Here is a 23,079-nt window from a genome sequence, read left to right on the forward strand (position 1 = left end):
ATGAAAAAACTTCTGCCCACAAATTAGCATGAGTTTAGAAAGCTTGACTTGTGTTAAGCTCAGCTTGCCCTTTCCTCACATAATATCCTGTGAACCAGTGATGGAGGACAACAGGTAGTTTCCATATTCCTAGGTATCTGGAGAGTATTAAACAGGATGCCCCACTGCTGGCTGTTAACAAAGGGCCAAGTGTATATTAGGTTCCCAGATATGCGAGAGGCTCAAGGACCTTGACTTCTTAAGTAATCAAGCCTAGTACATTGTCCTCAGTGGCAGGTGTTCATCAGGCGATGCCCCAGGGAAATGTGTTGTTAGTTCTATATATACGTAAATGATTTGATGAACCGAGTGAGCAGCTATATGCTACTGTTTTCATATGATGCTGTGGTATATGTCAAGGTGTTGCCATTGAGTGACTGTAGGTAGATACAAGATGACCTAGATAGAATCTCTAGTTGGTATGGTGAATGGCAGTTTCCTCTAAATGTAGAAAAATGTCAGTTAATGCAGGTGAGTTTAAAAAACAATCCATTTATGTTTGAATACAATATTAGCAATGTACTGCTTGACCCAGTTACATGGATTAAATTTCTTGGCATGAGATACAAACTGATGTGAAGTGGAATGAGCACATAAGGATGGCAGTAGGGAAGACAGATGGGCAACTGTGGTTTATTGGGGGAATTGTATGAAAGTGTAGCTCATCCCTAAAACAGGCCACATATAGAAAAGTGGTGTGAAACATTCTGAGTACTACTCGACTGTCTGAGACCCCTGTCATGTTAGATTAAAACTCTCTCTCTCTCTCTCTCTCTCTCTCTCTCTCTCTCTCTCTCTCTCTCTCTCTCTCTCTCTCTCTCTCTCACTTTCCCTCCCTCTCTCTCTCTCTCTCTCTCTCTCTCTCTCTCTCTCACACACACACACACACACACACACACACACACACACACACACACACACATTTGTACACGTATATAACAACTTCTCAAAGCATTGTTTTGCTTTTCAGATTGAATTCCAGCGGCGTAAAAAAGCACCTATTCCATCCGGCTGGGCTCTGGGTCCCGATGGTGCACCAACAACAGATGCTGAGGTGGCCTTCAAAACTGGCCTTCTCATGCCCCTTGGAGGTTCAGAAACGCATTCTGGATATAAAGGCTATTGCTTGGGTATTCTTGTCGAAGTATTTTCTGGAATACTTAGTGGTAAGTGCTGCTATTCTACAAATGTTTTCTTATCAGTCCGTGCACAACAGTGCACAGTACCTATATGCCCTAAAGAGCTGCTCACGAAAATATGAGTTTGCAGGGGGTATAGATCACAGAGATAAGGGGTCAAGTGTTTTGGATAGTCCCTGTCCTAGTGACCATCTGTATACCTATTGAAGAACAAGTATACTGTAGATATCTTACAATACAGAGTCAAAATTCACACATTACATGCTTCCTCAGCCAAGGAAAATTGAACAGATTGATGGTTCTTTTGAATTATATGTGGTCTAGGGTGGGCCTTAGGCAGGTTATAAAAGCGCCATTGGTTCATGGGTGGTTCCTGAGAAAACCAGAACTACTGACTGTGGGGATTTCCACATCTATAATTTCTATTAATGGCAAATTGTCAAAATTTTTACTGTACGTAATTAAGATGATGTTCTCAGAGGACTTGAAGCTTTTTTTTATATCATTATCTGTAGCTGGTATCCAGAGATTCAAAGTTACAATATGAGTGCAAATAACATCCAATCTGAGGTATAAATGTAGTTTCAACTGATCTAGTGAACACATAATAAGGATTCTCAGTTCATCAAATAGTTCCGACATTCCCAACAATGTTTTTAATTACCATTTTGTTACTAATAAAATTTTATAGTGTGCTGTCTGTATAATCAGTATGTTCTACATATACCGGCTGTACTCAACTGGAAATTATTTGATAGTGCTGCCTGATGGTGTAAGCACCTTACAAAGATTACTTTGTCATACAAACGTTTTTGTACCTGCATATCAAACATCATATTTGTTGGTATACTGTAGGTGTAGACTAAAAATAAAGTGAATTTCACTGGATGAGAGAAAATTTTGTGCTAATATTATGTTATACACACTTATTTGTTGCTTGTATGTGTCAAAGTAGGTAAATGTGTTGAGATACATAAATAAACTGTCAAAACTTTAGTGTCCCATAGAATTCATTTTATATAAGCAGCACACTCTGCTGTAACAGGGAAATGAAAGGAACCCTCCGAAAAATGTTTCTGTCAGAGCACAACAAGGTGAATATGCTCCTCTCTAAAAGACTCCTACAGAAAAGTGGGGCAGCTGTCTTAATCCTCATTCTACCTTCCTCACAAAAAATTTTGGCATGCAAACATATTTACTCTTTCTTGCATTGAAAGAGAGTGTCAGATAGACAGAGAGAGCAGAGTATTGCCAGTGGGAAAGAAGGAGACAGGGGACAGTGATGGTTAGTGAGAGACTGTTCCAGTAAAAGAGAAAGATTAACTGATGTTGATAGTAGCAGTGGGAGCAAAAGAGAGAGGAGACAGTGGAAATGAAAAAGAGAGATGAGTGGAAATAATGCATAGGCTTGGGAGTTCTGGACACTGAGCTCCGAGCTCCCCCGCCCTCCCTTTGACCAGCAAACCTTAACACAAAAATATTTGCCTGTTTTCGCCATCTCCTATGCCCATGTGTTAAAGTTTCCTGGTTTAGGGGTTGACACTCTCAGCAAACAATCCTCGACGATGTGTGTGGAGAGGAGACAGTGGCAGCTGGAGAGAAAGACAGCATATTGTAAGTGAGAAAGAAAGAGACAGTGGCAGTGAGAGAGAAAAAGAATGGGACAAAGACAATGGCAGTGGGACAGACAGACGGCAAAAGCGGCAGAGAAGGAGACAGTGGTAAGGAAGAATTATTTTGATTTTGATTTGATTTGTTAGTCCATTTTCATCTACAGCTGCACATTGTGCAAGAGATATTTGGATTTTTTTTGTTAATATTAACAGTTTTACATATAATATACCTTTGTACATAATAACGCACATTAATATATCAATTAATGATGAATACTTAAATAAATGTTGTTATGCTATATACAGAGAGATAAAATACAAATATTCTTCTGAATGAATGGGTAAACACACAAAAATTTAGTTTTGTAGGTATTCATTTACTGTGTAAAAGCAGTGATCAACCAAGTACAACTTCAGTTTAGATTTGAAGTGACCAATGTTTATGTGTTTAATGGTATCTGGTAAGGCATTGTATAGTTTGATACTAGGATGGATAAGGCTGTTTTGAAATATGGTATCTGGTAAGGCATTGTATAGTTTGATACTAGGATGGATAAGGCTGTTTTGAAATAACTTTGTGTTGGTGCTTTGAACATGTACATCCAATTTTTGTCTTGTATCATAGCTGTGTATTGTATGATTTTGAGTGATGAGTGGTCTTTTTGTATTTAAGTTTTGCTTTAAATATATTATATTTTCAAGTATATATATGCAAGGAAGAGGCAGGTCATTCTTTTTTGAAACAATGGTCTACATGATTTGCGATTATCTACCCCTTCCATTATTCCTATAATTTTTTTTTGAATTTTGAATGTTTTGATGGCATCTTCAGAATTTCCCCAGAACATAATCCCATGTTGGAGGTGAGAGTGTAAAACTGCATAATATACACACTGAAGGGTGTTGTAGCTGGTACAGTTTTTTAATGTACGCAGCACAAAACAAAAAGTACTTTATTTTTGTCCATTTGCTCAATTTGTGCTTTCCATTTCAAGTTGTCTTGTAGATGAAGTCCAAGAAATTTGGTACAGGCTGTTTTGGCAATTGTCTGTCCATATAGCTCTCGATTGGGTGATATCAGATTTTTTGTTTGTGCTGTGTGTATATCCATAGCTACAGTTTTTTCAGTGTTTATTATTAAGTCATTGTCATCAAAGTAACATGTTAGCCTGTCAGTGGCTTCTTTTATGTGTTTTACAAGAGTTTCTTCTGAGTTTCCTGTAATTAGAACACTCTTATCATCAGCAAATTGAAATATTTTACTGCTGTCATTGCTTATGTTTAGGTCATTTACATAGAGTAACAACAGAACAGGACCCATTACTGATCCTTGTGGCACTACATATTTAACAGTCAGTAGCTTGGAATTATATTTCCTAATGACATTGCCCTTTCTTGATCTATTTCCACATATTGTTCCCTGTTTTTAAGATATGAGCTGAGCCAGTTGTTAGCTGTTCCCCTAATGCCAAGATTTTCTAGCTTGTTTAGCAATTTGTCATGATTTATGGTGTCAAATGCCTTTGACAAATCTAAAAATATGCCCATGGTAAGTTTTTTGTTGTCTAATGCTATCAGTGCCTCTAATAGAAAGGAGTGAACTGCAAATTCGGTTGAGTGGTTTGCTCTAAATCCGTGTTGAGATTCTGACAGAATGCCATTTACCTCTAAGAAGTCTATTAGCCTCTTATTGAAAAGCCTTTCTAATATTTTTGAGAAAACAGACAGAAGTACCAGTGGTCTGTAGTTGGAAATATCATCTTTGTTTCCTTTCTTGTATAATGGGTTTACTTTTTCTATTTTCAAACATGAAGGAAAAGTTCCTGTAGCAAAAGATAGGTTACATGGGTGGGTTAAGGACTCAGTAATCAAGTCCCCACACTTCTTTATAATGAAATCAGGTATATCATTTACACCTGAAGAGTGTTTTGTTTTGAGACTTTTTATTGTAACCTGTACTTCTTCTACATTTGTTGGGTACAGAAACATTGATCTGCTTGAGACTTTTTTCCCTGTTTCTGTATGCTGTTTTCTATTAGAAGTCTGTTGTAGTAGTTTCTCTGTTACATTTAGAAAATAGTCATTAAACATATTAGCTTCTTCCTGTGGGTTACTATCAAACTCCTGAGTTGTGTTGCAGCTTCTTGCAATATTGTGAAGGTGCCATTTTCTATCACAAGATTTCCTTATACCACTAGTAATCCACTTGTTGCTTTTAGTGGTATGCGTTGTTTTGGCTTTCAATGGAAAAGCAAGATCAAAATAATATTTAAAAATATTCATGAATGTCTGAAACTTATCAGAAATATTTTCTGTATTATACACTATCTCCCATGATTCTTGTTGGAGATAATTCTGGAATGTTTTTACTGCAGTATTACTGAAAGTTCTGCCCATGTGTGTAGTCTTCCTCATGTAATTATAGGATGGATTAGTGTTTACACAAAAGCTTATAGCCTGTGCATGATGGTCTGCCAGTCCAGCTTTAATTACAACTGATTAATATTTTGTTTTGGAACTTATTATTATTTGGTCTATGGTAGTGCGAGAATGATTCGTTTCACATGTAGGGGACTGGATTGAAATCTCCAAATTATTGGCTGTCCCCCCCCCCCCTCCCCCCATGAACCATGGACCTTGCCGTTGGTGGGGAGGCTTGCGTACCTCAATGATACAGATAGCCGTACCATAGGTGCAAGCACAATGGAGGGGTATCTGTTGAGAGGCCAGACAAACTTGTGGTTCCTGAAGAGGGGCAGCAGCCTTTTCAGTAGTTGCAGGGGCAACAGTCTGGATGATTGACTGATCTGGCCCTGTAACACTAACCAAAACAGCCTTGCTGTTGTGGTACAGCTGAAAGCAAGGGGAAACTACAGCCGTAGTTTTTCCCCGAGGGCATGCAGATTTACTGTATGATTAAATGATGATGGCGTCCTCTTGGCTAAAATATTCCGGAGGTAAAATAGTCCCCCATTTGGATCTCCAGGAGGGGACTACTCAAGAGGATGTCGTTATCAGGAGAAAGAAAACTGGTGTTCTATGGATCGAAGCGTGGAATGTCAGATCCCTTAATTGGGCAGGTAGGTTAGAAAATTTAAAAAGGGAAATGGATAGGTTAAAGTTAGATATAGTGGGAATTAATGAAGTTTGGTGGCAGGAGGAGCAAGACTTTTGGTCAGGTGAATACAGGGTTATAAATACAAAATCAAATAGGCGTAATGCAGGAGTAGGTTTAATAATGACTAAAAAAATAGGAGTGCAGGTAAGCTACTATGAACAGCATAGTGATCGCATTATTGTGGCCAAGACAGACATGAAGCCCACGCCTACTACAGTAGTACAAGTTTATATGCCAACTAGCTCTGCGGATGATGAAGTAATTGATGAAATCTATGATGAGGTAAAAGAAATTATTCAGGTAGTGAAGGGAGACGAAAATTTAATAGTAATGGGTGACTGGAATTCGACAGTAGGAAAAGGAAGAGAAGGAAACATAGTAGGTGAATATGGATTGGGGCTAAGAAATGAAAGAGGAAGCCGCCTGGTAGAATTTTGCACAGAGCATAACTTAACCAAAGCTAACACATGGAAGAACCCTGGAGATACTAAAAGGTTTCAGATAGATTATATAATGGTAAGACATAGATTTAGGAACCAGGTTTTAAATTGTAAGACATTTCCAGGGGCAGATGTGGACTCTGACCACAATCTATTGGTTATGAACTGTAGATTAAAACTGAAAAAAAACTGCAAAAAGGTGGGAATTTAAGGAGATGGGACCTGAATAAACTGAAAGAATCAGAGGTTGTACAGAGTTTCAGGGAGAGCATAAGGGAACAATTGACAGGAATGGGGGAAAGAAATACAGTAGAAGAAGAATGGGTAACTTTGAGGAATGAAATAGTGAAGGCAGCAGTGGATCAAGTAGGTAAAATAGACGAGGGCTAGTAGGAATCCTTGGTTAACAGAAGAGATACTGAATTTAATTGATGAAAGGAGAAAATACAAAAATGCAGTAAGTGAAGCAAGCATAAAGGAATACAAATGTCTCAAAAATGAGATCGACAGGCAGTGCAAAATGGCTAAGCAGGGCTGGCTAGAGGACAGATGTAAGGATGTAGAAGTTTATCTCACAAGGGGTAAGATAGATACTGCCTACAGGAAAATTAAAGAGAACTTTGGAGAAAAGAGAACCACTTGTATGAATATCAAGAGCTCAGATGGAAACCCAGTTCTAAGCAAAGAAGGGAAAGCAGAAAGGTGGAAGGAGTATGTTGTTGTTGTTGTTGTGGTCTTCAGTCCTGAGACTGGTTTGATGCAGCTCTCCATGCTACTCTATCCTGTGCAAGCTTCTTCGTCTCCCAGTACCTACTGCAACCTACATCCTTCTGAATCTGCTTAGAGTATTGATCTCTTGGTCTCCCTCTACGATTTTTACCCTCCACGCTGCCCTCCAATGCTAAATTTGTGATCCCTTGATGCCTCAAAACATGTCCTACCAACCGATCCCTTCTTCTAGTCAAGTTGTGCCACAAACTTCTCTTCTCCCCAATCCTATTCAATACCTCCTCATTAGTTACGTGATCTACCCACCTTATCTTAAGCATTCTTCTGTAGCACCACATTTCGAAAGCTTCAATTCTCTTCCTGTCCAAACTGGTTATCGTCCATGTTTCACTTCCATACATGGCTACACTCCATACAAATACTTTCAGAAACGACTCCCTGACACTTAAATCTATACTCGATGTTAACAAATTTCTCTTCTTCAGAAATGATTTTCTTGCCATTGCCAGTCTACATTTTATATCCTCTCTACTTCGACCATCATCAGTTATTTTACTCCCTAAATAGCAAAACTCCTTTACTAGTTTAAGTGTCTCATTTCCTAATCTAATCCCCTCAGCATCACCTGATTTAATTTGACTACATTCCATTATCCTCGTTGTTGATGTTCATCTTATATCCCCCTTTCAAGACACTGTCCATTCCGTTCAACTGCTCTTCCAAGTCCTTTGCTGTCTCTGACAGAATTACAATGTCATCGGCGAACCTCAAAGTTTTTATTTCTTCTCCATGGATTTTAATACCTACTCCGAATTTTTCTTTTGTTTCCTTTACTGCTTGCTCAATATACAGATTGAATAACATCGGGGAGAGGCTACAACCCTGTCTCACTCCTTTCCCAACCACTGCTTCCATTTCATGCCCCTCGATTCTTATAACTACCATCTGGTTTCTGTACAAATTGTAAATAGCCTTTCGCTCCCTGTATTTTACCCCTGCCACCTTCAGAATTTGAAAGAGAGTATTCCAGTTAACGTTGTCAAAAGGTTTCTCTAAGTCTACAAATGCTAGAAATGTAGGTTTGCCTTTTCTTAATCTTTCTTCTAAGATAAGTCGTAAGGTTAGTATTGCCTCACGTGTTCCAACATTTCTATGGAATCCAAACTGATCTTCCCCGAGGTCCGCTTCTACCAGTTTTTCCATTCGTCTGTAAAGAATTCGCGTTAGTATTTTGCAGCTGTGACTTATTAAACTGATAGTTTGGTAATTTTCACATCTGTCAACACCTGCTTTCTTTGGGATTGGAATTATTATATTCTTCTTGAAGTCTCTGGGTATTTCACCTGTCTCATACATCTTGCTCACCAGATGGTAGAGTTTTGTCATGACTGGCTCTCCCAAGGCCATCAGTAGTTCTAATGGAATGTTGTCTACTCCCGGGGCCTTGTTTCGACTCAGGTCTTTCAGTGCTCTGTCAAACTCTTCACGCAGTATCTTATCTCCCGTTTCATCTTCATCTACATCCTCTTCCATTTCCATAATATTGTCCTCAAGTACATCGCCCTTGTATAAACCCTCTATATACTCCTTCCACCTTTCTGCCTTCCCTTCTCTGCTTAGAACTGGGTTGCCATCTGAGCTCTTGATATTCATACAAGTGGTTCTCTTCTCTCCAAAGGTCTCTTTAATTTTCCTGTAGGCAGTATCTATCTTACCCCTAGTGAGATAAGCCTCTACATCCTTACATTTGTCCTTTAGCCATCCCTGCTTAGCCATTTTGCACTTCCTGTTGATCTCATTTTTGAGACATTTGTATTCCTTTTTGCCTGCTTCATTTACTGCATTTTTATATTTTCTCCTTTCATCAATTAAATTCAATATTTCTTCTGTTACCCAAGGATTTCTACTAGCCCTCGTCTTTTTACCTACTTGATCCTCTGCTGCCTTCACTACTTCATCCCTCAGAGCTACCCATTCTTCTTCTACTGTACTTCTTTGCCCCATTCCTGTCAATTGTTCCCTCATGCTTTCCCTGAAACTCTGTACAACCTCTGGTTCTTTCAGTTTATCCAGGTCCCATCTCCTTAAATTCCCGCCTTTTTGCAGTTTCTTCAGTTTCAATCTGCAGTTCATAACCAATAGATTGTGATCAGAATCCACATCTGCCCCTGGAAATGTCTTACAATTTAAAACCTGGTTCCTAAATCTCTGTCTTACCATTATGTAATCTATCTGATACCTTTTAGTATCTCCAGGATTCTTCCAGGTATACAACCTTGTTTCATGATTCTTGAACCAAGTGTTAGCTATGATTAAGTTATGCTCTGTGCAAAATTCTACAAGGCGGCTTCCGCTTTCATTTCTTCCCCCCAATCCATATTCACCTACTATGTTTCCTTCTCTCCCTTTTCCTACTGACGAATTCCAGTCACCCATGACTATTAAATTTTCGTCTCCCTTCACTACCTGAATAATTTCTTTTACCTTGTCATACATTTCATCAATTTCTTCATCATCTGCAGAGCTAGTTGGCGTATAAACTTGTACTACTGTAGTAGGCATGGGCTTTGTGTCTATCTTGGCCACAATAATGCGTTCACTATGCTGTTTGTAGTAGCTAACCCGCACTCCTAGTTTTTTATTCATTATTAAACCTACTCCTGCATTACCCCTATTTTATTTTGTATTTATAACCCTGTATTCACCTGACCAAAAGTCTTGTTCCTCCTGCCACCGAACTTCACTAATTCCCACTATATCTAACTGTAACCTATCCATTTCCCTTTTTAAATTTTCTAACCTTCCTGCCCGATTAAGGGATCTGACATTCTACGCTCCGATCCGTAGAATGCCAGTTTTCTTTCTCCTGATAACGACGCCCTCTTGAGTAGTCCCCGCCCGGAGATCCGAATGGGGGACTATTTTACCTCCGGAATATTTTACCCAAGAGGACGCCATCATCATTTAATCATACAGTAAAGCTGCATGTCCTCGGGAAAAATTACGGCTGTAGTTTCCCCTTGCTTTCAGCCGTTCGCAGTACCAGCACAGCAAGGCCATTTTGGTTAACGGTACAAGGCCAGATCAGTCAATCATCCAGACTGTTGCCCCTGCAACTACTGAAAAGGCTGCTGCCCCTCTTCAGGAACCACATGTTTGTCTGGCCTCTCAACAGATACCCCTCTGTTGTGGTTGTACCTACGGTACGGCCATCTGTATCGCTGAGGCACGCAAGCCTCCCCACCAACAGCAAGGTCCGTGGTTCACGGGGGGAGGAAGGAGTATGTAGAGGGTCTATACAGGGGCGACGTTCTTGAGGACAATATTATGGAAATGGAAGAGGATGTAGATGAAGATGAAATGGGAGATAAGATACTGCGTGAAGAGTTTGACAGAGCACTGACAGATCTAAGTCGAAACAAGGCCACGGGAGTAGACAACATTCCATTAGAACTACTGACGGCTTTCAGAGAGGCAGTCCCGGCAAAAATCTACCATCTTGTGAGCAAGATGTATGAGACAGGCAAAATTCCCTCAGACTTCAAGAAGAATATAATATCTCCAATCCCAAAGAAAGCAGATGTGAAAATTACCAAACTATCAGTTTAATAAGTCACAGCTGCAAAATACTAACGTGAATTCTTTACAGACGAATGGAAAAACAGGTAGAAGCCGACCTCGGGGAAGATCAGTTTGGATTTCATGGAAATATTGGAATACGTGATCAATACTGACCCTACGACTTATCTTCGAAGCTAGATTAAGGAAAGACAAACCGACATTTGTAGCATTTGTAGACTTAGAGAAAGCTTTTGACAACATTGACTGGAATACTCCCTTTCAAATTCTGAAGGTGGTAGGGGTAAAATACAGGGAGCGAAAGGCTATTTACAATTTGTACAGAAACCAGATGGCAGTTATAAGAGTCGAGGGACTCGAAAGGGAAGCAGTGGTTGGGAAGGGACTGAGACAGGGTTGTAGCCTGTCCCTGATGCTATTCAATCTTTATATTGAGCAAGCAGTAAATGAAACAAAAGAAAAGTTCAGAGTAGGTATTAAAATCCATGGAGAAGAAATAAAAACTTTGAGGTTCGCCGATGACATTGTAATTCTGTCAGAGACAGCAAAGGACTTGGAAGAGCAGTTGAACGGAATGGACAGTGTCTTGAAAGGTGGGTATAAGATGAACATCAACAAAAGCAAAATTAAGTCGGGTGATGCTGAGGGTATTAGATTAGGAAATGAGACACTTAAAGTAGCAAAGCAGTTCTGCTATTTGGGGAGCAAAATAACTGATGATGGTCGAAGTAGAGAGGATATAAAATGTAGACTGGCAATGGCAAGGAAGCGTTTCTGAAGAAGAGATATTTGTTAACATCGAGTATAGATTTAAGTGTCAGGAAGTCATTTCTGAAAGTATTTGTATGGAGTGTAGCCATGTATGGAAGTGAAACATGGATGATAATTAGTTTAGATAAGAAGAGAATAGAAGCTTTCGAAATGTGGTGCTACAGAGGAATGCTGAAGATTAGATGGGTAGATCACATAACTAATGATGAGGTACTGAATAGAATTGGGGAGGAATTTGTGGCACAACTTGACCAGAAGAAGGGATCTGTTGGTAGAATATGTTCTGAGGCATCGAGGGATCTTCTGAATCTGCTTAGTGTATTCATCTCTTGGTCTCCCTCTACGATTATTACCCTCCACGCTGCCCTCCATTACCAAATTGGTGATCCCTTGATGCCTCAGAACATGTCCTACCAACCGATCCCTTCTTCTAGTCAAGTTGTGCCACAAACTCCTCTTCTCCCCAATTCTGTTCAATACCTCCTCATTAGTTATGTGATCTACCCATCTAATCTTCAGCATTCTTCTGTAGCACCACATTTTGAAAGCTTCTATTCTCTTCTTGTCTAAACTATTTATCGTCCATGCTTCACTCCCATACATGGCTACACTCCATACAAATACTTTCAGAAACGACTTCCTGACACTTAAATCTATACTCAATGTTAACAAATTTCTCTTCTTCAGAAAGACTTTCCTTGCCATTGCCAGTCTACATTTTATATCCTCTCTACTTCGACCATCATCAGTTATTTTGCTCCCCAAATAGCAAAACTCTTTTACTACATTAAGTGTCTCATTTCCTAATCTAATTCCCTCAGCATCACCCGACTTAATTCGACTACATTCCATTATCCTCGTTTTGCTTTTGTTGATGTTCATCTTATATCCTCCTTTCAAGATACTGTCCATTCCGTTCAACTGCTCTTCCAAGTCCTTTGCTGTCTCTGACAGAATTACAATGTCATCGCAAACCTCAAAGTTTTTATTTCTTCTCCATGGATTTTAATACCTACTCCGAACTTTTCATTTGTTTCCTTTACTGCTTGCTCAATATACAGATTGAATAGCATCGGGGAGAGGCTACAACCCTGTCTCAGTCCCTTCCCAACCACTGCTTCCCTTTCATGCCCCTCGACTCATATAACTGACATCTGGTTTTTGTACAAATTGTAAATAGCCTTTCGCTCCCTGTGTTTTATCCCTACCACCTTCAGAATTTGAAAGAGAGTATTTCAGTCAACATTATCAAACACTTTCTCTAAGTCTACAAATGCTAGAAATGTAGGTTTGCCTTTCCTTAATCTAGCTTCTAAGATAGGTGTACTAGTTATCCTAATTTGGTCTTGAGGCTTTTTGGGAATAAAAAATCTTGTAGATGATATGGTCGCCTTAACGTTTCTTCTCACTGGAATTGCTGAACTTCCTCCTGTTGCTGGGGTGGTAGTAGTTGATTGTTGGTGTTCACTGATACATGTAAAATTAGATATCCTTGGTGATACTTTGAGACTGGATCTGCTGATGTCCTTAGTGGTCTCCTGTAGGTACTGCTTCTGGGTTCCAGTGCCCAGTTCTTGTTGTATCTTGAATATCTTTGGGTGTGGAATTTGGTTCTGCTGCTTTTTTTGGGTTAGATGCTTTTTCCAGTATCACAGCCTGGTTTAGTCAATGGTAGTTTTGTTTCACTGTGTCTTCTTTAAGTGATGAAGGTGTAGTGCAGTTCTTTTTTGTGCCTCCTCGTTTATCTTTCATAAGTATCGAGGTGGATAAGTCCATTTCTGCTGCTGATTTTTCTTGTGTTTTTACTGTCGTGTTTGATGAAAGGTCTTCACATTGTATGTATGTTAGAGCCGGTATTTGCAGATCAGCACCTACTGCTAGTTGTAAATGTCTACATAATTTCACTTTGCCTTCCATTCACAAGTGAAGTCCATGCTTTGTATAATTGCTTCTACTGAAGAATGTATTGACGTCCACTACCATTACATGCTCATAACTTTTTGCTGTTCTCATCGAGAATTCGTTTGCAGCATAGATTCTGTTGTTCAGTTTTGGTACATCATATCTGTATGAAATTGTGCACAAGATAACTTTTGTGTGGATTGTCTTATGAAGAGAATCTGTTAAGGCACATTTGAAATCCTGAAATTTCTTTAGGATGTCATTTGTCCCACCTAGAATGATGACACTGTCATTTTTTGTATATTCTTTCGTCTTCCCGTCTATGTTACAAACAACGTCCTTTAATTGTATGTTAGGTTTTATTACAGAAGAGATGTAGTGTTTTTGATTTTGAGGACTGTTCATAATTTTTGCACAGTGATGACCATGACTGTCAGAAAGAATTAATACGTTCTGTCTCTTGTTATCACTGTGTATCATTTTTTGGGGCACTGGTCGATTGCTTTTTTTACAATTTTCATTTGTATTAACGCTTTTGGTTTTGTCAGGGCACTTCATAAAACAAACACTTGAGTCCTTCGCTGTAGTATTTTTGTTTCTGATCCATTCATGCTGCTTTTCTTTCTCACTATTTACAGTTTTTGTCGGTTTTGTTTTGATTGGTGCACTCGATTTCAGATAACCTAACAGTTCGTTATTTTCATTTCGAAGTTTCGTTAACTTTAAAGTGTTAATCACTGTTTGCATGCTTATGATACACTCTGTTAAATGTTCAATATCTGTTACACATTTGTTACATGGAATACTTTCACTTTCAATGGCTGTATTTCCGTGAGGTAGAACATTGCGCACATCACACTCGGCTGTGGTAGAACATTGCGCACATCACACTCGTGAGCCATTTCATTTGACTTCGAATATGTGCCAGTAGTTCACTATTTATAGACAAAATTTCCAGACAATTGAGTTATAATATCACGCACAATGCATTTACGATTGTAGTATTCACTGATTTTTACATATGTCATAGATTTTTCATTAAATTTACGTTTATATTTGTAGAGCTAACACGCTCGCAGGTTGCACTTTCCACCATATTTGAACAACATTGGATTTAAAATGAGAGAAAGGGATGAAGACAATGACAATGGGAGAGACAGACAGGAGAAAGTGCCAATGTGAAAGAAAGGAGACAATGAGGGAGGACACATGTGAGGACTGTTCAAAAAGTAAGGTGACTTCAAATAGCACAGGCAATGTACATTTGATGATTGATTTTTTTTTTTTTTTTGTTATGTTGGTACACATGTCCCAAACACATGTTCACAGTTTCAAGTATAAAGCACACTTTGTTTGTTTTTGACAGATAGAAAGGATAGATATGTTTTAGTGTGCTTGGTGATTTTCGATTATCATAAAAAAATTGAGCAAAGAATTTGCATCAAATTTTGTGTGAAAAATGGAATAAAGTGCTCTAAAACACTTGAAATGTTGACAGTGGCGTATGGTGAGTCTGCTTTAAGTAAAAAAAAGTTTAGAAGTGGTACAAGCTCTTCCAAGATGGTCAAGAAGCTGCCAATGATGAACCTTGCTCTGAACACCACAGTACATCAACAAGAGGTGATAATGTCGAAGCTGTGAAGAAAATTTTTTTTGAAAAATCATTGAATTACCATAAGAGAAGTTTCTGAGAATTTTGGCATATTGGTCAGCTTGTGTGATGCAATTTTTTTGGATGTTATGTGCATGATACATGCGTCAGCTAAGTTTGTTCCAAAACTTGTCAGTTTTAATCAGAAGAACCATCACCTGATCATCGCTCAGGAGCTCTTGAATGACATCAATGATGGTCCTGATTTACTCAAAAGGATCATAACTGGTGATGAAACATGGGTTTACGATTATGAAATTGAAACCAAAGCTCAATCATCCCAATGGAAGTATCCTGGAGAGCCAAAACTGAAAAAATACACTATGTTTGGTCAAATGTCAAAGTTTTGCTGACTGTTTTTTTCAATTACTGTGGTGTAGTGCACCATGAATTTTTGACTCAAGGTCATATGGTCAATAAGGTGTCTTAATTTGATGTTATGCACTGTCTGTGAGAAGCAATACACAAAACATGTCCAGAATAGTGGAAAGACAATTCATGGCTTTTACATCACGACAATGAACCTGTTCTTTCATCACTGCTTGTGAAAGGTTTTTCGGCCCAAAACAACACGACAGTCATGCACTCTATTTGGCCACCTGCAACTTTCCCATTCCCAAAACAGAAGGGACCTATGAAAGGATGAAGGATTTCAACCATTGAGGAAATAAAAACTGCATTACTGGAAGTACTCAAGGCTGTAGCAGAAAGTGTGTATGAGAAGTGCTTTGAGGATTGGAAGAAGCATTGGTGCAATTGTATTGTATCTGAGAGGATTTACTTTGAAGGGGACAACATGAATACTGATGAATAAATAAATATTTTTTTCAAAAAAGTATAAAGTCATCTCACTTTTTGAACACACCTTGCATATAGACAGTGGGCAGTGAGAGGGAGACGTTGAGCCTGAAGTCTTCACTAAAAGGGGAGACTGACTAAAAGGCTCAAGAATCATAGAGTGTGAATACGTTCCCATGCCATAATTTTTGGTGAGGAGGGCAGAATGAGGATTGTGCAGCTGGTTCCCCACTTTTCTGTCAGCATCTTAAAGAGGAGCATGTTCACTTTTTTATGCTCCAACAGGAGCACTTTTCAGCTGGTAATAATGATGTTTGATTACTGTGGTGATACAAAGTGTAACACCTTCATGACTATAAATTTCAAAAATGTGGAAATATTTCCATATTTGTCAAGTTTTAAGCTACATTTTTGAATGGCATAAATATTATTTTTATATCCATCAGTTCATTGCTATACTGTTGTGGTAATTGTTATTTTTATATATTAAATAGAGATATGATAGTGTCCACAAAAAACACTTGGTATGAGTACAGTATACCATTGCCTTTGTAATGTCTCCTGTACAATGATCTATCTTCAAACAACATGTTGGTCATTACTTTGTTGTTGGTTTGCATTGAGTCCCACAATACATCTACAGTTCTAAATTAGTACATATCTTGTTTGTTTCTCATTGGTTTCGTTGTCTTCCATGGAGTATGTTTCTATTTCCAAATCGTCCTTGTACCTAGAAATATTGAGTGGTCAAGGGATTGTTATTTAGGTAACTTCCAATGGTTATTCCAATAAAAGCAATTTCTGAACTCTGAAATAGAAATATTCTTCAGTATTTCCACACACAGCACTAATAACATACATTGAGGTGTCAAAAGTCATGGAATATCTTCTAATATCATGTTGGTCCTCCTTTTCTTTGGTATAATGTAGCAGATCCTTGTGGTGTGAACTCTACAAGTTGTTGGAAGTCCCCTGCAGAAATACTGAGACATATTGCCTCTATAGCTGCCCATAACTGCAAAAGTGTCTGCCCCCAGTACCTGAGTGGTCAGCGTGACAGACTGTCAATCCTAAGGGCCCGGGTTCAATTCCCAGCTGGGTCAGAGATTTTCTCCACTCAGGGACGGGGTGTTGTGTTGTCCTCATCATCATCATTTCATCCCCATTGACGCGCAAGTCACTGAAATGGCGTCAAATCGGAAGACTTGCACCAGGCGAGCAGCGTACCCGACGGGAGGCCCTTGTCACATGCCATTTTTACTGCAAAAGTGTTGCAGGTGCAGGATGTTGTGCATGAAATGAACTCTCAATATGTCCCTTAAACGTTCAATGTGATTCATGTTGGGTGATCTTGTTCATCAAATCATTCACACGAACTGTCCAGAGGGTTCTTCAAATTAATTAAGAACAATTGTGGCCTGGTGAAATGACATTGTTGTTTGGGAACAAGAGATCTATGAATGGCTGCAGATGGCCTCTAAGTAACTGAACATAACCATTTCCATTCAATGATTGTTTTGATTTGACCAGAGGACCCAGTACATTCTATGCAAACACAGCCCACATCATTATGGAGCCACGACCAGCTTGCACGATCCGTGGTTGACAACTTGGCTCCATGTCTTTGTGGGGTCTGCACCACACTCAGACTCTACCAGCAGCTCTTATCAACTGAAACTGGGGCTAATCAGACTAGGCAATAGTTTTACAGTCATCTAGAGTCCAACCAATATGGTCACAAGTCCAGGAAGAGCACTGCAGGTGATGATGTACTGTTAGCAAATAGACTCATATCCGTTAGGCTGCTGCCATAGCCCCTTAATGCCACATTTCACCACACTGTCCTTAATGGACACATTTGTCATACATCCTGCGTTAAATTATATGGTTGTTTCTTGCATTGTTGCTTGTCTGTTAGCACTGACAACTCTACGCAAACCCCAATGGTGTTGGTCACTAAGGGAAGGCTGTTGGCCACTGTGTTGTCCATGGTGAGAGGTAATGCCTGAAATTTGGTATTCTTGGTGCACTCGTGACACTGTGGATCTTAAATTGAGTTAGCTAATGATTTCTGAAATGGAATGTCACATGCATCTAGCTCCATCTACCACTCTATGTTCAAAGTCTTTTAACTCCCATAGTGGGGCATAATCATGACAGAAATCTTTTTACATGAATTACCTGAGTAAAAATGACAGCTCTGCCAATTCACTGCCCTTTTATACCTAGCATACATGATGCCACCTTCATCTCTATATGCACATATCACAATCCTGCGACTTTTGCCACCTCACTGTGTAATACTTCTGCCTTCAGCAGTACTACAAGACAGTATCAAGTCCATCTGCAACAACCCTTCCGCCAAGTGTGTCCATTCCAAAACCTATACCCACCAAGTCTCTCTACCTCCCTGTCAATGAATAACAACCACAATCTTATGTAGAGGCCAAAGAGTTTATAACACTTTTGATAATCTGTGGGTCAACTTTGAAACAATTAATAAAATATAGTCACATAAATTCAGGTGAAATCTTCAGAATTAATTTAAGTGTGGAGGAAACAAATATATATGTATGGCGTAACCCATTTTTATGAATGTGCATATATCGAAATTATTCTTATTGAACTGGAAAGGTCGATACCTGCTGGTATCGAACATTTATTTTTGTATTATTGGCTTGATTGCATTACACAACTTCCCCGTCCCTCCAGAATTGCACACACATGCATTTATGGATGGGAATCTACTAGTCCTATGATGTAACAAGTTATAAATATCTACAGAGTGTTTTACTTTTTCCCATGACCCAACCACGCAATTCTTTTTGTACAAAACAAATTATAAAAATTATCAAAACTGAATGTTATAGAAGCTTTACAATATATCATGTCTTACCTTCTGGTTTTTATTCTAGTGTCCATCCTTCAGTCTGTCATAATGTTCTTCTGCTGTAATGTAGTATCAGTAGCGTCAATTATGCTGAGACATCATTTGTTTGCCCTTCACAGTGATGGCTCATGAAAATTTCCAACAATATATTACAGTTTGGTGTTCTAGAGAACTTTTACTTGCAAGGGTAGCAATTGTAACTTTATTGAATATATTAATAGTATGGTTATAAATTGAACTGTTTAAGTAAATTTAAATTTTATAATTATTTGTTTAAAATTATGAGGAGTAAAATAAAAGAAAAAGAGTATGTAATGGGTGTGAATCAAACTCAGTCCACCAAGTCAGAAGTTTATACTCTTAACCACTTGGCTACTGCACCTGTCTGACACGTGCTCTCAAATTTTCCTCATCCTCTATGCATAAATATCTACAGAGTGTTTTACCTTTTCCCATGACCCAACCACGCAAAATATTCTAGGAACCTTGAAAGGGCATTTATCTTCTTCTGTTAATATAGTATGAGCCAAATTGGTGAGTGTTGTCCCATGTGCACCTATTGTAGAGATTTGGAGAAGATCTGTGTGACTCTTTAAATCTCACTGTTTTCTCCTAAGACTTAGTAGAAAAGGGCCTCTTTAGCAGATCATCTACAGAAGATTCTTTATATACAAGAATGAGGCATTTTCCACTTTTGTTGTATTAATTTTGTTTGCTCACTGCTAGGTTCAGACTTCTAGGACATTCTCAAGTGATTTTATGGTTGTGCAATAGAAAACTATGCCTGACATATTGAAATGTCAGCACCTTTCAAATTGTTTTTTCTATTCATTTTTTTTTCAGAAATTCTGTCTTGTTGGTTTGACAGCTTGACATTAGCACGATTCTGGCTTGCATTTGAAAAGAAATGGTGCAATTTTAGTATCATTTCAGCTCACATTTGAAGGGAAATGGGGGTAATTGTAGTGCAATTTCTGGATCACATTAAAAGAGAAATGGCAAATTTTAATGTTATATCTACAGAGTGCTGTAGCACATTAGCACACAATAACTGACCACCACTAGCTCTACAACATGTCTTTTGGAATCAAAACACATAAAGAGGTTCCTTAACACAAGACTCAACAATTTACATTCTAACCTAGTATCTGAATTGGAGGTACTTGAATTAATAGACAAATATGTCAGAAATATATGTGAGGTGAAATTTCTAAACACCATAATCCTGAGTTTATAGTAAAATAGGCATAGTCATTCAGCAGTTATAGAAAATATTTGAAATGTATGCAATTAAATGGTTTAAATATATTCAGCTGATGCACAAATAACTACAAGTAAATACTATTTATTCATTAGTACAGGTTCCCTGAACCATCTTCAGAATTTGAAGTATCATACAGTATGATTGTGTGGTTTATTCATTGGTATAGGTTCCCTGAACCATCTTGAAAATTTACAGTAGTGTATGTTTGTGTGAATTTTGGTTTATTTGTCTCATAACATACATAATCTAAATCATTTGATTCAGGTACAGGAGACACATCAAAATTGTGGTAAAATTTCACCATAAACACAGAACAGCTGATGTTAACAAACAGCATCATAATAATAACAATACAATTTTTTTATATATACATACAATAAAATCTAACACTTAATTATCCCTTGCTCAAAGTATCATTTCATCCTCCATGCATTCTCGTATTGAATGGTTACATTTCTCCCAAAGAATCTGCTGTAGCCTTGTTTTTAAAATTTCTAGCTTCATAATAAATATGTTTTTGGCCCATTAATTTAAACAACAGTGTCAAATCATTACAGTTATGTAGCACTACTATTCCATTACACAGCATATTCTATACAACTACCTCACTTTTCACATAGCATAAAGAAGTACTAAATTGTTCAGTATTATTAAGTATCTTCGAATGTGGTTAATAATGTAAATGTTCATCACCACCTTCATGACTTAAAACACTAAATGTCACTCAGAAATACAAGTGTCTCTCAATAAATCCATGTTATCATTAGTTCAGCATTAAAACATTGTATTTTTTGATAGATCAGTATAATTGAGTAATTTTAAGCAACTAAAAATGACAGTAGAGATAGAAGAAAATATTTCCAAAAGATTGACAGAATTGGATAAGAATGACTATTGCGTGGAAACTAAAGTGAAGAAGTTCTACAACAGCTGGAGGCCTGTTCTTACTATTGGGCATCACATACAAAGAATATATGTTGTCCTGAAGTTGTATACAATTTATTAGTATAAAAAAAATTTTATTTGGATTCACAGGTAGTGTGTTTTGTATCTGACCGTGAAAAGTTCTGTAACTTGCCTTCACTCATTAGCATCTGTCACAAGTCAAAATTTGTTTTCTTACTCTTTGGCACATTGTAAAAGTATACATTTTCTTGTAATTCATTTAAATATTTCTTAGAACCAAAGGGTCCATATTGTTCATGAGTGTGCATAATAAGTTTGTTAACATATTGTTCTGGCCAACACAATCTCCAATGTCTAAATTAATTGCTCTAAGTAATAATTCCTTGTGTACTTTGTAATATTTGTCAACTTTCTCACACTGCTTTTTACCAAAACAACTTTTCATTAGTTGCCAATTGTCATCACAATTCTGGTTTCTACAAATGCCATTACAGAGAGTCTTTATTATTTTCTCACTCTTAACCACCTTTTAGATACATGACCTTAACTCTTTGTCTTCTTCCTCCCCCTTAATATTATTATGAGGGTTGCCCAGAAAGTATTGCACTACATTTTTTTTCTCAGCCAAAACAATGCTATAAATGTGAAATGTTACATATGTATAATTTGAAATCCCCTGACAGTGAGTGCACCAACTTTCTGTCACTTCTGGCTGATAGTGTAGCTGCAGAACAGTTTCAAAATGGCGTCTGTAGGTGATGTACGTTAGAAGCAATGTGCTGTCATTGAATTTCTCACTGCAGAGAAAGAAACTGTGGAGAATATTCACAAATACTTCAGCAAGATCTATGGAGCATCAGCTGTCAACAGAAGTACAGTTAGTCACTGAGCACAGAGGGTGAGGTCATCAGAAGGTGGTTTGTCAGAGTTCCAATATTTGAAGTGGTTGGAGAGACCACAGCTGTCACACCTGACATGTTGTAACAAGCTGATGTTGTCATTCAGGAGGGCAGACACTTTACAACTCAGCAGTTGGCACTGCATTTGTCAAAGGAAGTGTGGATGAAATTATCTGCACTCTTGGATATTCAAAAGTGTGTGCAACATGGATCCCATTGTGTCTAATGGTGGATTACAAATCACAGAGAAAAAACATTTGTCTTGATCTGTTGCAATGTTTTGAAACTGAGGGGGAGGCCTTCGTGTCACTGACTGTGACAGGTGATGAAACCTGGGTTCACCATTTTGAGCCTGAAACAAACAACAATCAATGGAATGGCACCATTCCCATTCCCCACAGAAGAAAAAATTCAAAGCAACTGATTCCACCAGTAAAGGCATGATCACTGTGTTCTGGGTCTGTGGAGGTGTAATTCTCATTGATGTGATGCCAAAAGGCGGTACCATTAATTCAGACGCATATGTCAACACATTAACAAAATTCAAGATTTGCTTCCAGTGACCCCAGATAGCACAGGAAGCTGGTTTCAAATTTGTTTCCAGATGTAAAGTTCAAGTATATAAGCTTGATCAAAGCTGGAATATATCTCTAAGAAGGCGCCTAGTGTAGATCGGGAGTATGTTAGTTCCGTACAAAAGTCAAAAAATAACGAGGAAAAGTGTTTGATATGCAACAAATTCTGTGTGTATTATGACAGTACATGTATGCCATGTTATATTATCGCAAAAGTAGACGCCAAAAAAAACCTGGTAACAGGAAAATGTTATAATCAGGCATCTCATCCAGCAAGTACTTCGACTCATTTGTGGGAAATGGTGAACTCTGATACAACATGCCATTGCAAGAAACGTGTTGTAAAAGGTATAATGTGCTTAAATTGTAAAACGGTTTTTCATTATTCGTTTGTTAATGTCAGTCCTAAAAGGAAACTATGGTTCTGCAATAGCCGTTTCAAAGGCGACTTAGCTCAAAAACCTAATATGAGAAACACCAAAGACGAAGTTATCAGTGCTCTACTGGAAGAGTTTTCAGTTATAAAACATCACGAACACGAACAGTATGAAAAAGAAGCAAAGAGGCTAAGCGTTTTACCTCAAGATACTGTAACTTTTGTTAATAACAGTTCTGTTGTTTATGTTTGTAGAAAGTGCGGGAAAAACACAAACAGTGGTGTAACCTGTTGCAAGTGCGAACGAAAACATCAGTCTAAAACTCCCGTCCATGTTCCAAAACTTTACATTTTAGGTGATAGCCACAGCCGCGGTATTGTCTCACGCAT

General features: G+C 38.2%; 1 protein-coding gene across 1 annotated transcript in view; it reads left to right on the plus strand.

Annotated features, from left to right (window-relative positions):
• Positions 1-23,079, plus strand: part of LOC126484859 (uncharacterized oxidoreductase YjmC-like) — a 219,710-nt gene that overhangs the window by 61,486 nt on the left and 135,145 nt on the right. Inside the window, exon 6 of the mRNA XM_050108455.1 lies at positions 1,010-1,205. Coding sequence (XP_049964412.1) covers positions 1,010-1,205 — 196 coding nt within the window. The remainder of the gene's footprint in view (positions 1-1,009; positions 1,206-23,079) is intronic.

This window comes from Schistocerca serialis, chromosome 6 (genome assembly GCF_023864345.2).
Source record: "Schistocerca serialis cubense isolate TAMUIC-IGC-003099 chromosome 6, iqSchSeri2.2, whole genome shotgun sequence".
Classification (NCBI taxonomy): Eukaryota; Metazoa; Arthropoda; class Insecta; order Orthoptera; family Acrididae; genus Schistocerca; species Schistocerca serialis.